This window comes from Cricetulus griseus, assembly GCF_003668045.3.
Source record: "Cricetulus griseus strain 17A/GY chromosome 1 unlocalized genomic scaffold, alternate assembly CriGri-PICRH-1.0 chr1_1, whole genome shotgun sequence".
NCBI classification, from domain to species: Eukaryota; Metazoa; Chordata; class Mammalia; order Rodentia; family Cricetidae; genus Cricetulus; species Cricetulus griseus.
In genome coordinates, this window is record NW_023276807.1 from 105,529,309 (window position 1) to 105,545,527 (window position 16,219).

Genomic DNA, 16,219 nt, shown 5'->3' on the forward strand with positions numbered 1-16,219 from the left:
TCATTTGGTACTATTATACTACCAGGAATGGAGAGAAGAATCCTTGTTTGCTTAATGGAAAAACTATACATGTCAAAGTATGAAAACCTTCATCAAGGCTAAAGTTAGAGTTCCAAAAGATAAGAAGAAAACACTCACACCACAGACTTTGACTCATTTTCACAGTACCTCGTTTCTTGGCCTGCACCACCATCTCTTCATATTGCTGTCTATGCTTTTGGGCTTCTTCAGCTGGTTTTGCTGGGAGATTTCTTGACAGGAAATAAATAGGTTTGCATGTTACAACTAGATAAAAGTCTAAGGAAAAAAAAATCCCTGAAGCATTATTATATAAGTTGTAAAACCCAAAGTCAAAAAATCAATTATTTAAAACTATAGTTCTTTCATAAACTAAAACTATATGTGTTTTGTTGAGATAGTTTTACATAGCCCAGGAGACCCTACTAATTTAGCCTCCCAAGTGCTAGGACTACAGGTATATGCTACATTGCTCAGCTGGGGCTTTACACACAGTAGCCAAGGGCTCCACCACCACTAAACTATCTCCCTACAAAGATATTTCTTACAAAGCAAAATACTATGAAATCCTGGGCAATAAAGATATACATAAAGAAGTCACCCTCGGCTGGAGAGATGGCTCAGAGGATAAGAGCACCGACTGCTCTTCCAGAGGTCCTGAGTTCAATTCCCAGCAACCACATGGTGGCTCACAACCATCCGTTATGAGATCTGGTGCCCTCTTCTGGTGTGCAGAATGTTGTATACATAATAAATAAATAAAATCTTTAAAAAAGAAAAAAGAAAAAGAAGTCACCCTACTCTCCAAACACTTGGAGTTGACTGCAAAGAGTAGTGTCAACAGCTGGCCCTTGCATCAGGATCACCTCACTGTATATATTATATGCCAGTTTAAGTGCTCAGTTTCAGATCAGCTCTTGTGATAATTAATCACACTGTCTGGTACAACCCCTTAAGAAACATTCCTCTGGGTGTATCTGAGAGGGTATTTCCAGACTGGTTTAAGGAAGGAATGTGGGTGACACCATTCCAAAGGCTGGGAGGAAGCAACCTGAGCACCAACATTATCTCTGCTTCCTGACTGCTGATGCAATGCCATCAGCACCTCACATGCCTACCACCATGCTTTCTCCACTATAATGAACTATACCCTCAAAATGTGAGTCAAGATAAACCCTTGCTCCCTTGAGCTTCTTTTGTCAGGTATTTGCCACAGCAGTGAGAACAATAACTAGTATAGTTCTGTAGTTCCTTTGCTCTGTTCCATATAAATGCACACAGAAGCTATACATACCCCATAGAAAATGCCTCTGGACTCTGGCAACTGACTTAATGAGATGTGGTAACACCTGACCTACATCTCACAAGTACCATAACCACCTAAGTTCTCTGTGCAATTGCAACCCACTGCTACTGGCTAAAGGTGACAAGCCCCCAGTCTACCTCTCAGTACACTAAAAGAGCTGGTCTTCTCTTCACCCTAAAGTTCCAACCTCCTTTTCAGGATTTCCCCCACTCTGTTCTCCAAGAACCAGGAACTAACAGCAGATACACTTCTCATTAGACTTCACATTTTAATTTTTTAAATTATATTTCTCTTCCTTCTCTCCTTCCTCCCCCCACCTCGTGTGTGTGTGGGGGGGGGGCAGGATGAGAGAATAACTTGCAAAAGTCAGTTGTCTCTTTCCACCATACAAGTGCCAGGAACCAAAGTCATCAGGCTTGGCAGCAAGTGTCTTTCTTTACTTATTGACCATCTCACTGGCCTGACCATCAGAGATGGATTGGATCCTGGAATTGAATAGACAACTAGCCTATTGTTGTTCTTGTTCTTCCTCAAGTGGGAAACCTTCTCCCCAACACATTGTTCTGTGTAAATTTAGTAATTAATTTAGCTATGACTTCCTACTCCAGGAAGGTCTCCAAGCATGATCTCTTCAACACACAGCAGGGATACCAAGGTCCAGAGAGAGAGAAATCCTGACCTGAACCACCAAAGAAACTGCATAGGTCACATAGAAGGTGTCCTGCAAACAAAGGTACCTTTACAGTACCACTCTGTAGCATACTTGTAGGGTTTCTTGCACTCCCAAATTGGCCTTGCACATACTTACAACAGCTACACAATGTGAAACTGAATGATAAATTACAGGCAAATACTGCCTGAAAGGAAAATCCTGGTTAAATTTCTATGACACAAAACAGTTTCCCAAATCACCATTTCATGTCACATTGAGTGAAGGCTGACATGGAGTTAAGAAGAGACCCAGCCACTCTTCTCCTCTCTCCTGCCTTTGGAAAAGGAGTGGCAAGCTAGCCTCATCCCCACAGCAGACAGCACAGAGGCTTTTCCTCAGACTCACGCGGGTCTGTCCTCAAGGATGAGTGCCGTGGTGGACAACGGCTCAAAATCCAGGTTCTTCCTCACATTCTGCTTTGGAGAGGGTGGCCTGCTTGGTCTTCCAGCCTTGTCTTCATATTCCTAGGACAAAAACACCAAGGTGACTCTAGGCCCAGCCAGTTTCATATTACCAAAAAAAGGAACTGCTTATGGGCTTACAGATGAATTCATTGTAAGGATGAATGCACTCTAAGTCTTCTCTGCTGTTCAGAAGGAAAGCTACAGGCCGAAGGGGTCCAAGAATTCCCTGCTGTGGTAATGGTCTTAGAACAGGTCTGCATACTTCCCTTATGGTGGTTATGGAGTTACAAGGGACTGCAGCCCCTTAACCAGGATTCCCATGTAGTGGCAGGTCTTCTGTACTTCTGGTTAAGAGATGAATGGCTATTGTAATGGCCACTGCTATACCATCACTGCACACTGTTCTGTCAATAATTCTACTATGCCCTGGAAATCTAAAAGTGACCTCCATATGCAGAGTCACTAATTTGATCCACAGACTGCAGCCACAGCAGCTTAGTCACACATAGTGACCCACTTTCCAAACACCCAGTAGGAGGGTTCAGAAGAGTTAGCTTCTGGAATAATGTGCGATTTGGGATCCCTGTAAAATCAAAACATATTATTTTCTAGTTGTCTATTACAGGTGAGGAGCATCCCTAAGGGAGGGAGACTATCCGGCTTGAAAGAAAGCAAGTGTGCAACTGTGATAGATTCATGCCATTCTGGATGATGAGAGCCACACTACCCTGTGAAGAGGATTTATTGACACAAGCTAGAATATTATTCTCTCACCCAGAAAAGACAACTAAAGCTTTTAAAAACTGCAACAGCTTCTTAGACTGGAGTGTATAGGGTTAGGCTCCTACCCTGCTTACCCTGAAATGGTCCCTTTGAAGGAGGAAATTCCTTCCAGTTACCTATCTATCTAGAGCTGAGCGATTGATACTGGCTTCAGACCCTGTGCAAGGCTGGGTGGTGACAGTTCAGTACCACCAGCGAGATGCTCCAAGTCCAGTAAGTAGGTGTCAATATCTTCAGGTCAATAGGAAATCTACCCAAAGCCTTGTGCTGACAGTGATTCAAAGGCATGTGACATTCTGGCAAGAATTAATAACAATAACCTCACTGGATGCACTGAGTCTGGTCTAGTGCAATTTATGCTAAGGCCAGCAATCTCAGACCATAAGTAAGACACCCCAGAATCTGCATGCTTCTTTCCATTTGCTGTGGCTGTATAACCCCACCTTACAGACAAGGTGATGTAAGTTCAAAGTTCAGGGCTAGGGCTGCAGGTCTCTCTGTACTGCCACCCTAAGGAGGCCAGACCTCTTTCATGACTATACCCAAACAAATGTGTAGTTTGAGACAGAAAACATGGGTTAGGGAGGCTTCTGAAACCAGGGTAGACTTGGAAAAAACAACACAGATCCACTAACTAGATGCTAAGACTCAAGCAAAGCACGTTCTTAGAATTCTCAAGCCTGGCTCCCACAGCTACCAAATGGACATGAGCACTATCAGAGCAGGCTGCTGCCAACAGCAGGGAGATAGCCATGCAGTCAGCACAGGCCCTGCAGCACAGGGATAGGATTGCATGCACCATTACATTTTCCCTCAGATCTGAAATGACTCCATAATACAAGGGAAAATACTGCAGCTCTAAACCAATCAAGGAGTCCAGCAAAGTTTGCATGCCAACACAGAAGCAAAAGGAAGGGAATGCCTTAATTCAAGGCCAAAGCACCAGGTTTTGTCAACAAACACTTCTTACTAATTTGAGTAACAACACTAGGCAGTGGCAGCTGATCAGGCTAATGCAGCAAGCGCTTTCCAGGGACCTCACAAGAAGAGTTTATTTAACCTGCACACCAATCCTCAGAGGCTAAAGTTGTCACTACCACCACCAACAACCCAATCTTAATGCATATATGGAGGCCCACTGATATCACAGATTTGCTCTGTGGAAAATGGGAAAATTGATCAGACTCTGAGCACTGGGTTCTTTAGGGACATTCCTCACCAACTCATGTAAGCTGCTCACAAGTAGGACTCCATAGGAAGCAATCTCCATTGCATTCAGCCTCAATGAAGCTTTCAACCCTGACAGAAACTTATAATCCTGAGTCAGTTAGTGCCAAATGGGGTCAAACAGTATGCTTCATCACACAGTGATGCATGATTAAAATGATAGAGCCTGGTCTGCCCAAACTTGAAATCCCAGGTAGAACCTTTTCAAAACCCAAATGGTACTTGCAAATACAAATGGAACAGCACTGGAAATGGTCACAAGTCCTGCCTCAGACCTAGTTGTTCTCTTACGGCCACCTAGAGATGTCCACAGTAGGCTCTCTATACAACCAGACAAACCAGCTCCAGATACAAGAAGACAATACTCACTCTAAGGCCTAAGAAAAAGCACTCACTACTGACTCATCAACACTAGCGTCATACACAATGCAGCAGAAGTAAAGGTTTAGAAGACCAAGATCTAAGTCCTATGACTTTAGGCAAGTCTGGACTACCTTATGCCTCCACTCCCTCATTATAAACAGAAGTGACTGGTAAGGCACTATGAGAGTTACACAGGATACTATACTGTGATGGCTGCCTACTCGCTGATGGACTGAGATCTTTCTGCATGACAGACAAAATCTTTACAGTCTGTGTACATCTAACTTGCCACCCCAAAGTTTTTCCTGCATAGAACCAGGTTAGGGAGTATTGTACCTTAAGTCAAGTAACACTTGTCTGCACCACCAGGTTTATCAAAAGTCCTGCAGACCAATGAGTAAAACAAATTGCCCATACAATCAACTGTGGCCTCACCCACCCTGATCATCCCAGCAGAGAGGACTTTAGGGCAGTATTCTTCAAAGTCCTACTGCAAGTCAGTTTAATTGGCCATGAAAGACTTAAAACAGTAAGAGCCAAGAGGCTCAGCAGGTTCAATCCCTAGAACCCACAGAGCTGAAATAAGAAACCAATTCCCACAAGCTATCCCGACTGCCACATGCACAATATGGCAAACATACATGCACATATGTATAGACAAAATAAATAAATGTAATTTGAAAGTTAAAAAATAAAACAATTAAAAAGTACACCTATTAAAAACATGTCTCCATTCTACGTCTATCTGTGCAGAGATTCAAACTGCCTAAATGTGAGTCATTAAAAACAAACAAACAAAAAACACTTTGCAAGACAGTAATTTAGAAGTACCTGGATGAAATCCCTGACCTGAACAGTTGGTAGTAAATCTCACCGGGGAAAATGAGACCAAACCAATGCAGCAGCCAACCATGGGAGAAGCTATAGGGTGTGGTGTGATGAATGAGTTAAGTTCAGAGAAAAAGTATCAAAAAGCCTGAGCAAGGCCTCGGCTCTAGGTAGGTGCTATGAGCAAAAACAAATTTAGTAGGAAAAGAAGGAAGAAGACCACATAAAGAAAGCTCATTTGTGAAATAACTGTGTGGACCTACTCTTTAAGAGACCCTCAGCGGTCACTCTGCAGGGAAAGCAGGCAAAAGCTACTGCACAGAGCAGACCATGAGAAATGTGGAGGGGTAAGCAACAAGAAGTAAAGGGCCAGAAAGAACAAAAGACAGTACATCTCATTATCCATACCATTTAAGCAAAGATAAGAAGATCTAATCCTGAGACCAAAAGGGTGAGACCTTCCAACAACACAAACAGTAATGGGAGGAGGGGGGCACACAGTGCTGGTGGGGATGACCCTCCCTGCATACTGCCTGTGTTCTTAGCAGACCCATCCTATGTTGTCTTGTAGGTTAGTTTATGCTAGCTCAAATCTCTCCTTCATGGGATGGCTTATTTCAGACATAGATTCTGGTCCGTGAGTTAGCAAGAACATTTTAAACAGGGTTGATATTGAGTCAAAATTGTTTTGCCTAGCCATTATACTCTCTACACATAGCTACCCACAGCTCAGATTAGGGCTGTAAAGTGGAGTGTGGATGTGGATTAGACCTTATCTAAAGACTGCTTAGGGCCAAGAACCAGAAGAAAATCAGTAGACAACTGAATTTGTTTTAAAAAGAGACAGAACACACATATATATGCACATGCACACACATACACCCCGCAAAAGACAAAATTTGTATTCAAAGAAAGAGAAGGTCGGATCCAAATCAATGGAAGAATGTCTTCCAGGAGGAAATCAGGAGACATGGCCCATCAATACTAACCAAACTGGAATTGTGCTACAAAGATAGCCAAAAATGTCGATAATCTAATCAGACCCCCCCACCCACACACACACTAACTTCTTGGATTAGTCCACCAAGAAAAAAGGGCTATCAATCAGGTCTGTGCTCACATCTGACTCAACCATCTACAGCAGCAGAATTTTTCTGCTAATGTAAGTCCAGGGTTCAGGACCTATATCTGGAATAGGACATCCCTTGGGGGACTTGGGATAGCATAAACTAACCAAGAGACAGTATGGAGTGGGTCTGCCAACAACACATGCAGAGTGGAGGATGGATCATCCCCTTCAGCACTGCCTTTCTGAGCACTATCTTCCCCTCCATGCTTGTTTCTTTGTCTAGTAAGAGTGAAGATTAAATGAGAATAAGTAGGCATGAGACATGTACCCAAAGGAGATGCCAGAAATGTCAGGTGCATGGTTGTCACTGTATTACTATAACATAATTTCCCACAACATTTCTCTGAAAAGGGTACTTAATGGGGCTATGGAAAAGACAAATAAATCCCAAGTGTGGCATAGCAAAGCTGGTTTCACTCCTTGCTGTCTGTAACAAGCAAGTGTTTGAGAGAAGACTGTTGTTCTAGGGCATGGAGCTGTTTTGCCATTTGAAGAGGGAGTGATCCATTCAGGTTTTACAGGTGTTCAGCCTTCCAGAAGACAGTGATGGTGACACAGAGCCTTGACCACAGCGTAGGTAGGTAAAGGCCCTGAACACCTGGGAAGACTCCTCCTCTCTGGGCTGTTCTCTACCCCTGCATGGTATCCTCTCAGAAATCATCTTAAGTTCCCAGGAATGCTGGCACTGGGAACAGCAGCTCTCAGGAGACCTTCGTTAGTGGTCAAATTACTTACAAACATCAAGAACACAAAAGTTAACACAGGCACCGGGAACTGAAATGTAACAAACGGCACAGGTTCTGAGAAACGCAGCTGTGGTCTGTCCTGAGTTTACTGTTCCTCAGACTCCTTCAAACAAGACCATTCCATCTCTAGGTGGTCCCAGGCCTAAACTGGCCAGACTCTGGAAACGGAGCAGTGGCTCTACGAATAAGGTCTGGAACGGCGATTTCTCCATACCCACACTGGATTCTGAAAGAAAATCCTGCGAGAAGAAAACACAAAGAAGCCTATGGGAGGAGGTGCCTCACTGGTGTCCCCGGCAAGCTCTGGTTAATGGGTAAAACAGATGCATGTGATGTACTCACACCTGCACTCGGGCTTCTATGCACACACCCGCACATACCGCGTACAGGACCAAGCAGGCCTGGAAGGGCAGGCCGAGACACCAATGGAAGCCAAGCTGGGACTCCAGACCCACATAAGACTCACCATGAACGCCAGGCCTCAGAGGCGCGTGGCCGGCGGATCCATGCCCAGTGAGTGGAGGCCGGCCTCCCTCCTGCCTCTGGACCAAGGTTCTACACGCAGCTCCACACTGGGCGGGTGAGGCAGGCTGGGTGGCTGGGACGGCAGGACAGTCAATCGCTCACAGATACAGCGATTCCCGGATCCGTGCTCAGTGTTCCTAGGTTGGGCTGGTCTAACTGGCAGGGACCTCCTCCACAGATGATGGGGCGGGGCTGGCTGAGCCAAAGCTCAGTGGCCTCCCTGCTAGTCTTGAGGCAGCCAGCCCCAGAGAGGAACCTTAGAGTTCTAATTATAGTGAGAGGAGTAAGCAAAAGACAGAATGCTGGAGAGAAAGAGCCAAGTTCTACTTTGTAAAATTATAGTAAAACAACAACAACAACAACAACAAAACAGAAATGTGTCACCAAAAGAAACTCCATAAACATAATTAACACTGGTACTGTCTCAGAAGCTGGCTGGTTATGAGCATAAAGTACATACTGGCAGGGTCTATGATAGAGCTTGCTTCTGGAAAGCTACCTGGATGGGGCATCTGACACCTTCCAGGGTGACAGAACTATCTCAACATTAATTGAAACAGAATAATACCTTCAGATCAGAGGACTCCACTGTAAACTATACCTTATTAATTTTTTTTTACAAATCTGGATAAGGGCCAAAATTATTTCTAGTGAGTAGGCAATCCAGTGCACTAGAATAAATCCAGTAAGAGCACCACATAGCTCTCTATCCTTGCTGGACCCTCACACAAGTGTCCTGGACTAGGAGTTACAAGGCACCTCACTCACCACTTGATTTCTGGAAACTCAATACTAATTATTCACTCAACAACAGAAACCTCCTCACAATGAAGGAGCCCAGAAGAGCCACCCGAAAAAGGGGCACTGGCATGGCACATAGTAGCAACTATGCAGAAAAGCTGGGACTCTCTATAAATCCCCGGGGACAATAGAAAACAGTAGGGCCACTTTGGAAGCAAGTGTCCCAGTTTCTTATTTAGTTCAACACACATCAGCCACACACCTGAGGATGTATCCAAGTGAAACCACCTACAAAAAGCCTTGCCTACAAAACTGCACTGCACTGCACTGCACTGTGAACCAATCAAACTCTAAAACAATATAAATGTCCACCAGCTGAGGAATGCACACACAGCTCTGAACCAGCAACAAGAAGGAACTACTGACACATGCTGCTGGTGAAAGTGCCTCGGAAACACTGCGGTAAGCAAAAGCTGTCAGAAGGAAGCCAGCCAGGGTGGGGCCATGTATATGAATCTCTTCAAAAGGAAAATCACTAGAGAGAATATACAATTGGTATTTGTCTGAAGAAGGGAGTGGGGTCTGGCTGCACACTTTGGGGGATGGAAATATTCCAAAATTGGATGCAATGGCAGGTGGGTAAAGGTGCATACATTGGGAGTCACTAAGCATTTATAGTGAGTAGATTTCATGGCACATTAGTTTATGGGCAGCATGTATGCCCAGTGTGGCAGGCACTGGGATCAATCTTAGTACTGCAACAAAAAGGGGAGGATCAAATCTATGGAAGTGCTCAAGGAAAAATGTAATAAGCACATATACAAACTCCACCCATATCATAATAAAGTGAAAAATGTTACAGTATTCACCTTATTTAGTTTTAAAACAATTTACCCTCTGAAAGAAGTTGCAGATGCCATGTCTTCTCCTAAATACTACAACATGCACCTCCTAAGAGGAAGAGGAAGAAAGCAATGAGGAGGCTAGGTAACTGTCCTTCAGTCTCACCTTCACTGCACACCCTCACAGAAACACTCCCCAATGCCATAACTCAGCAAGGCCCTGCATCCTGGCTTCAGTGACATATATAATTTGTCATCCCATGGTCATCTGACTCACATTCTCTCATTTGATCTGGTGAGGGCCCAGTGAAGCACCTGGCAGAGAAGGCACATAGCACTTGTGGAATCAGTATGCCTGATGGAATCATTACAAGAAGCCATCTGTCCTGCCTGCCTGCCACCCAGCAAGTACTCCAAGTGCTTGGCCCTAGCAATAAAGAAGAACAAGGTCCTTACCCTAGTCACTCACAGACAAGCAGGCAATGCCAATACTAGTGTGCTCCATGATATAACAGAAAACTGAGGTTGGGGAGGGGACAACCCCCTCAACAAACACTACTGCAGTCTCAGGGAAAGCAGTTAATAATGCCTTTCTAGAAACAATGCTTATAGCTGGAGGAGAGTTAAGCACTGTGAAGCTCAGTTCTCAGGGACAAGTTCTCAGCCTCTCCATGCCTGTTGCCATCACCTGTACCCTAGTGCCCACCCAACATTTTACAAGTTAGCCAACTGGGGCCAGAACTGAGTCCACAGATTCACATTAAATCCAGTCAAGACAGCCATAAGCATGCACTAAAACTGTTAGGATGTGTAATTTCTGTATCATACTTTAGGGACGAATACCAATTACAAAGTTTTGGCTACATATTATATCATGAGATAGCAAGCAGGGTGACTTTAACCAATGTGTGAAACTTAAAGGACCAATCACATCTTTCAAGACTTTTCTCCATCAAACAATGGCATGGAATATTACGTGTCTTAAACCATATAACAAGTTTTCCTCTTTCCTGCATTAACCATAGTGTATTCCCAGGCTTCCTGTCTCCCTGTTAGTGTTTGGGCTATCTGCTTAGTTTGTGTGTCTCTAACACAGACATCTCTATCCTTTGAAGTCAGGGAGGTATGACTGACTCACTCATTGTTCACTTCCTAGCAGATCAACTACCCAAAAGGTCACTGAACAACTACAAATGATGATTGTAGAACAACTCCAGTACCCAATCCAGGGCACTGGTCACTAAATTATGAAATAGCAATTCCAAAGACCACTAAATGAGAACAAAATCATGCAATAATATGTGAAGCTATAGAAAAATGTATGTGTTGTCAAAAATTAGAAATGGTCTGTAAGTTAACCATTCACTAAAGCCGAGCACCATCTTAAGCCATCAACAAGTAAATACAGTCTGATCCTGCCTCTCCTGAATACATGCTGGTGCTGCTTGAGAGGCACAATATAAAGACACAATCATATGGACAAGAATTTCCAATGAAGAAAAATGCTGTGCAAAAAATACCCTAGAATCCTAATGAAATCCCTTTAGGTGGTCAAGTGAAACCATCTGAGCTATGACCACCCTTTGAAAACCACATTCAAGGAAAGGCAAAAGCAAAGGCATAGAGCAACTGAGAAGCCAGAATACGGGAGGGAGAAAATATGTGAAGGACCACTTGGAGGTGGTTCTTCCAAGTTCTTAGCAAAGAACACACATATTCAGCCTCATGTGATCAGTAGCCAAGAAGGTTTGCACTGAGAAACTTTGTGTAGGGAGTTTGTACCAGTGCCGACTTTAACTTCTTGATAGCAAACACCTATGAGGCGATTAGGAAGCTAATCTTAAGAACAGTTGGTCTGCAGGTTCTGCAGTCAGATTTAACCTACTGCAGATCAAAAGCATTCCTCAAGGAGGAAAAAAAAATGTTTTGACTGATCATCATAATTCCTTAAACAACACAATACTTCTTACACAGCAGTTACACTGTGTGGTGGTATTTTGTTTATGAACAATTAAAGCTTGCTTGAAGATTAGAATGCAAAGCTAGCCACAGCCATAGACGCCAGGCCTTTAATCCTAGCAGCCACACTTGTTAGCCATAGAAGTTGAGTGGTTGGTGGTGCATGCCCAAGCCTTGGTAGAGGTAAGAACTCTCTAGTGGTTTGGCTGCTTTGCTTTCCTAATCTTCAGGCAAGCTTTATTAGATCATAAACAAAATATCAACACAACACTGTATTAGGAAGTATAAGTAATGTAGAAAATAATTTAAAGTGTACGTGACAATGTTAGGTTACCATTTTATAAAAGGGACTCTAGCGGATCCATAGAAGGTTCTTGAACAAATGTCTCACATGACACTAAGAGACATCTATCTAGGTTTCACACTGTATGAAACCCCATCGGTAGCAATGGTCCTTCCCAGTCACTGTAGCTTCCTTTTTAGTGTCCTCTATCAAGTGAACATTTTCCTGTTTTACTTTGTTGAGTTTTTATCAAAAATGAGCCTTTTTCTGACTCAAGAGGACCATTTGATTCTTTAGGTTAGCAATACAGTTGATGATAGTGACTGTTTTCATACATCATTCCAGCCTTGCATTCCTAGGATAAATGTCACTTAGTCCTGTGTGTTGGCTTTAAAAAAAAAAAAAAATGTCTTGGGTTCAATTTGTTAATAACATGCTGAGGATCATGTGTGTTCATAAAGGACACTGGGCTAGGGTTCAGTGTCAGTAGCACAAGCATTAAGGAATGAGTCAGGAAATGTCCTTTTCCTTCTAAATTTGGCAGTGTTTTTAAGTAGATTTCATCAGTGAAATCATGTGGGCTGGGAGCTAACTTTTCTGGAAAGTACCTGTCTTATTTTTCTCCTTGCTGTGGTCAAATACCCTGAAAAAAAAGCAACTTAAGAAGAAAGGGTTTATTGTGTCTTATAGTTCAAGAGGATGGAGTTCACAGTGGTAGGGAAAGCATGGAACAAGTGCAGAAGTCCAATTAATCATACTGTATCAACATACAGGAGGCACAGAGTGAACAAGAAATGGAGCCCCAGCACTTCAAGGCCCGCCCAATGATCCACTTTCTCTACTAAGGCTCCACCTCCTGACGGTTCCACAACCTTCCCAAACAGCTCCAGCAGCTGGAGACCAAGTGTTCAAACACATGAATGAGCCTGTGAGGAACATTGCACATTTTAACCATCACAGTATTTAACTTTAATTTTCCTTTTCTTTTTTTAAGTTATTTTTATTTCATGTGCATTGGTGTTTTGCCTGCACATATGTCTCTGTAAGAGTGTTGGATCCCTGGAACTGGAGTTAGCCACCATGTGGGTGCTGGGAATTGAACCCAGGTTCTCTGGAAGGGTAGCCAGTGCTCTTAACCACTGAGCCATCTCCCCAGCCCTGTTAATTTTCTTGTTTTTTTTTTTTGTTTTGTTTTTTTAAGAACAAAACCAAAAATTGCAGTATTAATCAGTTTATCTTTTACCTTGGGTAATTTCTAATTTCTGAGAAAACAGACCATTTCATTTAAGATGACAAATTCCTGTAGAGAGCTGTTCAAAGAATTTCATTTTCCTTCTTAGTTCTGCCACAGTGCTATCTGCCCCCTTTGCTCATTCTTTTTGTTGAAAATTTGTTTCCCTTTCCTTGGCTTTTCAGCTATGATTGATTAAGACAAAGATCATCCAAAGAACCAGTCCTGGTCTCACTCACTACCATTTACAGGTCTAATTTCATTTCTATTTTTCTGTATCATTTGTTTCACTTCTGCTTTTTATAGTCTTAAGACAGGAACTTGGATTACTGATGCGAGGCCTTCCTTCTTTTATTTTTATGATATATATTTATTATCCAAATTTCACCTTCCAAGTTTTGGTATGTTATATTTTTATTTGTGTCAAAATATTTTCTAATTTTCCTTGTGGCTTCCTCAGAAGTTTGCTACTTATCTAACATCCACATTTAGAGAGATGTTCTTAATATTTGCTACTGTTTGTAGTCTAATAACACTGTGGTCAGAAATGTATTTTAACTTAACTTTAATCCTTTTGAATCTTTAAAGTTTCTTTTATGACCCACATATCTGTCTGGTAAATGTTCCACATGCACAGGGGATGGCTACTATTTGGGGGATGATCTGAACAGGTCATTCAGCTGCTGGAGAGTAGTGCTCAGATTCTCCACATCCTGGTTTTCTCTGTCTACAGATGCTCCTTCTTGTAGGTCTTAGAGCAGCCCTGACCCACCACTTGTAAAGTAGACAGGTCCAGTTTTCTGTATCAGTCGTTAGGTGCAGAAACACTCAAGCTATATGGTCTTCATTAGGCAACAGTCCTCTTTATCTCTGGGAACTGTTATTGAAGTCCAGTTTTTACTTCTTATGACATAAATAGGTCTACCTTAAAGATTAAATCCAGGGCTTCCTGCACACTAAGCACAAATTCTATGACTTAAGAGTGTTATCTTACATGTTGGATATTAGAAGAGTTCATTGTAGATGACAGAATTGAGTTATTTTTTCAAGCCTCTTTGACAGCATTGGTGTGTTTAGGTCATCTGTATGCAATGTAATGTGGTATGTTTGAATTTAAGTGTCATCTTTCTCATTTTTTTCTTTGTTCTTCCCTGTTTCCTCATTTCTACCTTCATTTTGAGTTTTCTTAATATTGTAATTCCATTTTAATTCATTTATCGTGTTTTTGGCCATCTTTCTACATAGTTTAATGGTTGATCTAAGAGATGAAACATGTATATGTAAATGAATGTATATGCAAAATACTGATCTAACTGGAATCAGTATTTTACTGCTTTGAGTGGGAACCCATCGCCTTTCCCCCATATATGACTGTCTTTCAAGTTACATCTACATACAGTTGAAGACCCAAACAACACTAACTTTTGCATTCAGCAAAAATACATTTTTAAAGAACCTATTGAGAACTGCCCACTTGCAATTCTGCAATCTGCCCATATGTTTACCATTTCCATTCCTCCTTATTCCTATGTTTCAAGGTTCCTTCTAGTGCAATGAACCTCCAGTGGCCAACTCTTGTACAAACTATAAAAATGATCTCTGAAAGTATAGCCTGTGGCCAACTCTCTTACAACAAGGCTCCTGGCAGCAAATGTTTTTAGTCTTCATCTGAGAACACTTTCCTTTCACCTTTGTTCTTGATACAACATTCTGGGTTGGCAATTGTTTTCTCTCAACTGATGCAAAAATACTGATTCCCTTGATGTTTGTATATTTTTGGTTTTTTAGATTTTTATTGTATTTCTAATTGTGCAAATGTGGGAAGGGGTTATGCGCGTGCTAGCAAAGGCTCAAAAGAGGACATTGGGCCCCTTGGAGCACAAATTACAGGTGGCTGAGCTGCCCAACCTGGGTGTTGTGAACTTAACTATGGTCATTTGCAAGTGCCGTACCTGCTCTGATTGCTGAGTCATCATTTCTCCAGCCACCCCCACCCCCACCCCCCACTCTATGGTTTCTGATGAGAATTCGTAGACAGCTTATTATTCCCCAGTAAGTAATGCACTGTTTTTCTCTGGATGCTTGAAGGACTTTTTTGCCTTTATTTTCAGCAGTTTGGGTACAATTTGTCAAGCCATGGGCTTCTTAGAACATACCTGTTTATGGGGGGGTCACTTAACTGGTTTAAATCTCTATATTTATGTCTTTTAACAAATTTGGGACACAGTCATTTACTTTTTTTTGAGACAGGGTTTCTCTATGTAGCTTTGAAGACCAGGCTGGACTCGAACTCACAGAGATCTGCCTTCTGAGTGCTGGGATTAAAGGCATGCGCCACCACTGCCTGGCCAAGTCATTTACTTACTCTAGTATTTTTTTTTTTAAGTAATGAATTCTCCCTCCCGAGTCTTCTGTGGTTCAAATTCAAACTTTAGTGATCTTGGCTTCTACTTTCTAATTTTTAAAAAACTTTATTGTGTATGTGACTGTGTGTGAGTATAGGCACATATGTCCATAGAGCATTGTGAAAGCCAGGGGACAATTTTTAGAAGCTGGTTCTTCTCTGCAACAATATTGAGTCTAGGAATTCAACTCAATTGTAAGACATGTATCCAAGCACCTGTACCTGCTAAACCATCTCCATCTTGCTGGATTTTAAAACATTTTAGTGGTGTCTCCTATGTTCATGATTATATTACTTTATTGACCTTCCTTTGATCTGTACTGTTAGACTGCATAAGTTCTACTATTTACCTTAAAACTTACTCTTTTCCTAACATGTTTGTTCTACTATTGAGTGGTCTGCTAGTTACTTCAGTTGCATTTTCTGTTACAAATGTTCATTTATTTCTTATATTTACTATTTCTCAACTAACGTTTTCTGTCTTCCTCTCTCAAGAGTGTCTACAGTACTTGCTGGAGCTTCTTTAAGGTCTTACACAATCCTAACATGCATTGATTTTAGGATTGAAGTCTACTGGTCATCAAAAGACAACCTAGTTCTTAAGCCCAATAATTCTGAACTATATTCTGGAATTTTCTTTTTTTAAATATTTTTTCAGATTTATCTTGTGTGTATGAGTGTTTTGCCTGCATGTATGTCTATGTACCAAATGCATGCC

General features: G+C 42.1%; 1 protein-coding gene across 9 annotated transcripts in view; it reads right to left on the reverse strand.

Annotated features, from left to right (window-relative positions):
* The window catches only part of Tbc1d14 (TBC1 domain family member 14), an 89,229-nt gene that overhangs the window by 33,351 nt on the left and 39,659 nt on the right, over positions 1 to 16,219 (reverse strand). For 5 of the 9 annotated variants that reach the window (XM_035452168.1, XM_027387091.1, XM_027387090.1 and 2 more), the window contains 2 exons: positions 2,382 to 2,500; positions 169 to 251 (listed from right to left, as the gene is read on the reverse strand). In XM_035452168.1, coding sequence (XP_035308059.1) covers positions 169 to 251; positions 2,382 to 2,500 — 202 coding nt within the window. Of the gene's footprint in view, positions 1 to 168; positions 252 to 2,381; positions 2,501 to 2,578; positions 2,785 to 7,505; positions 7,756 to 7,982; positions 8,139 to 16,219 lie in introns of those variants that run through there. The other 4 variants (XM_027387093.2, XM_035452169.1, XM_027387094.2 and 1 more) reach the window with 4 other exon arrangements.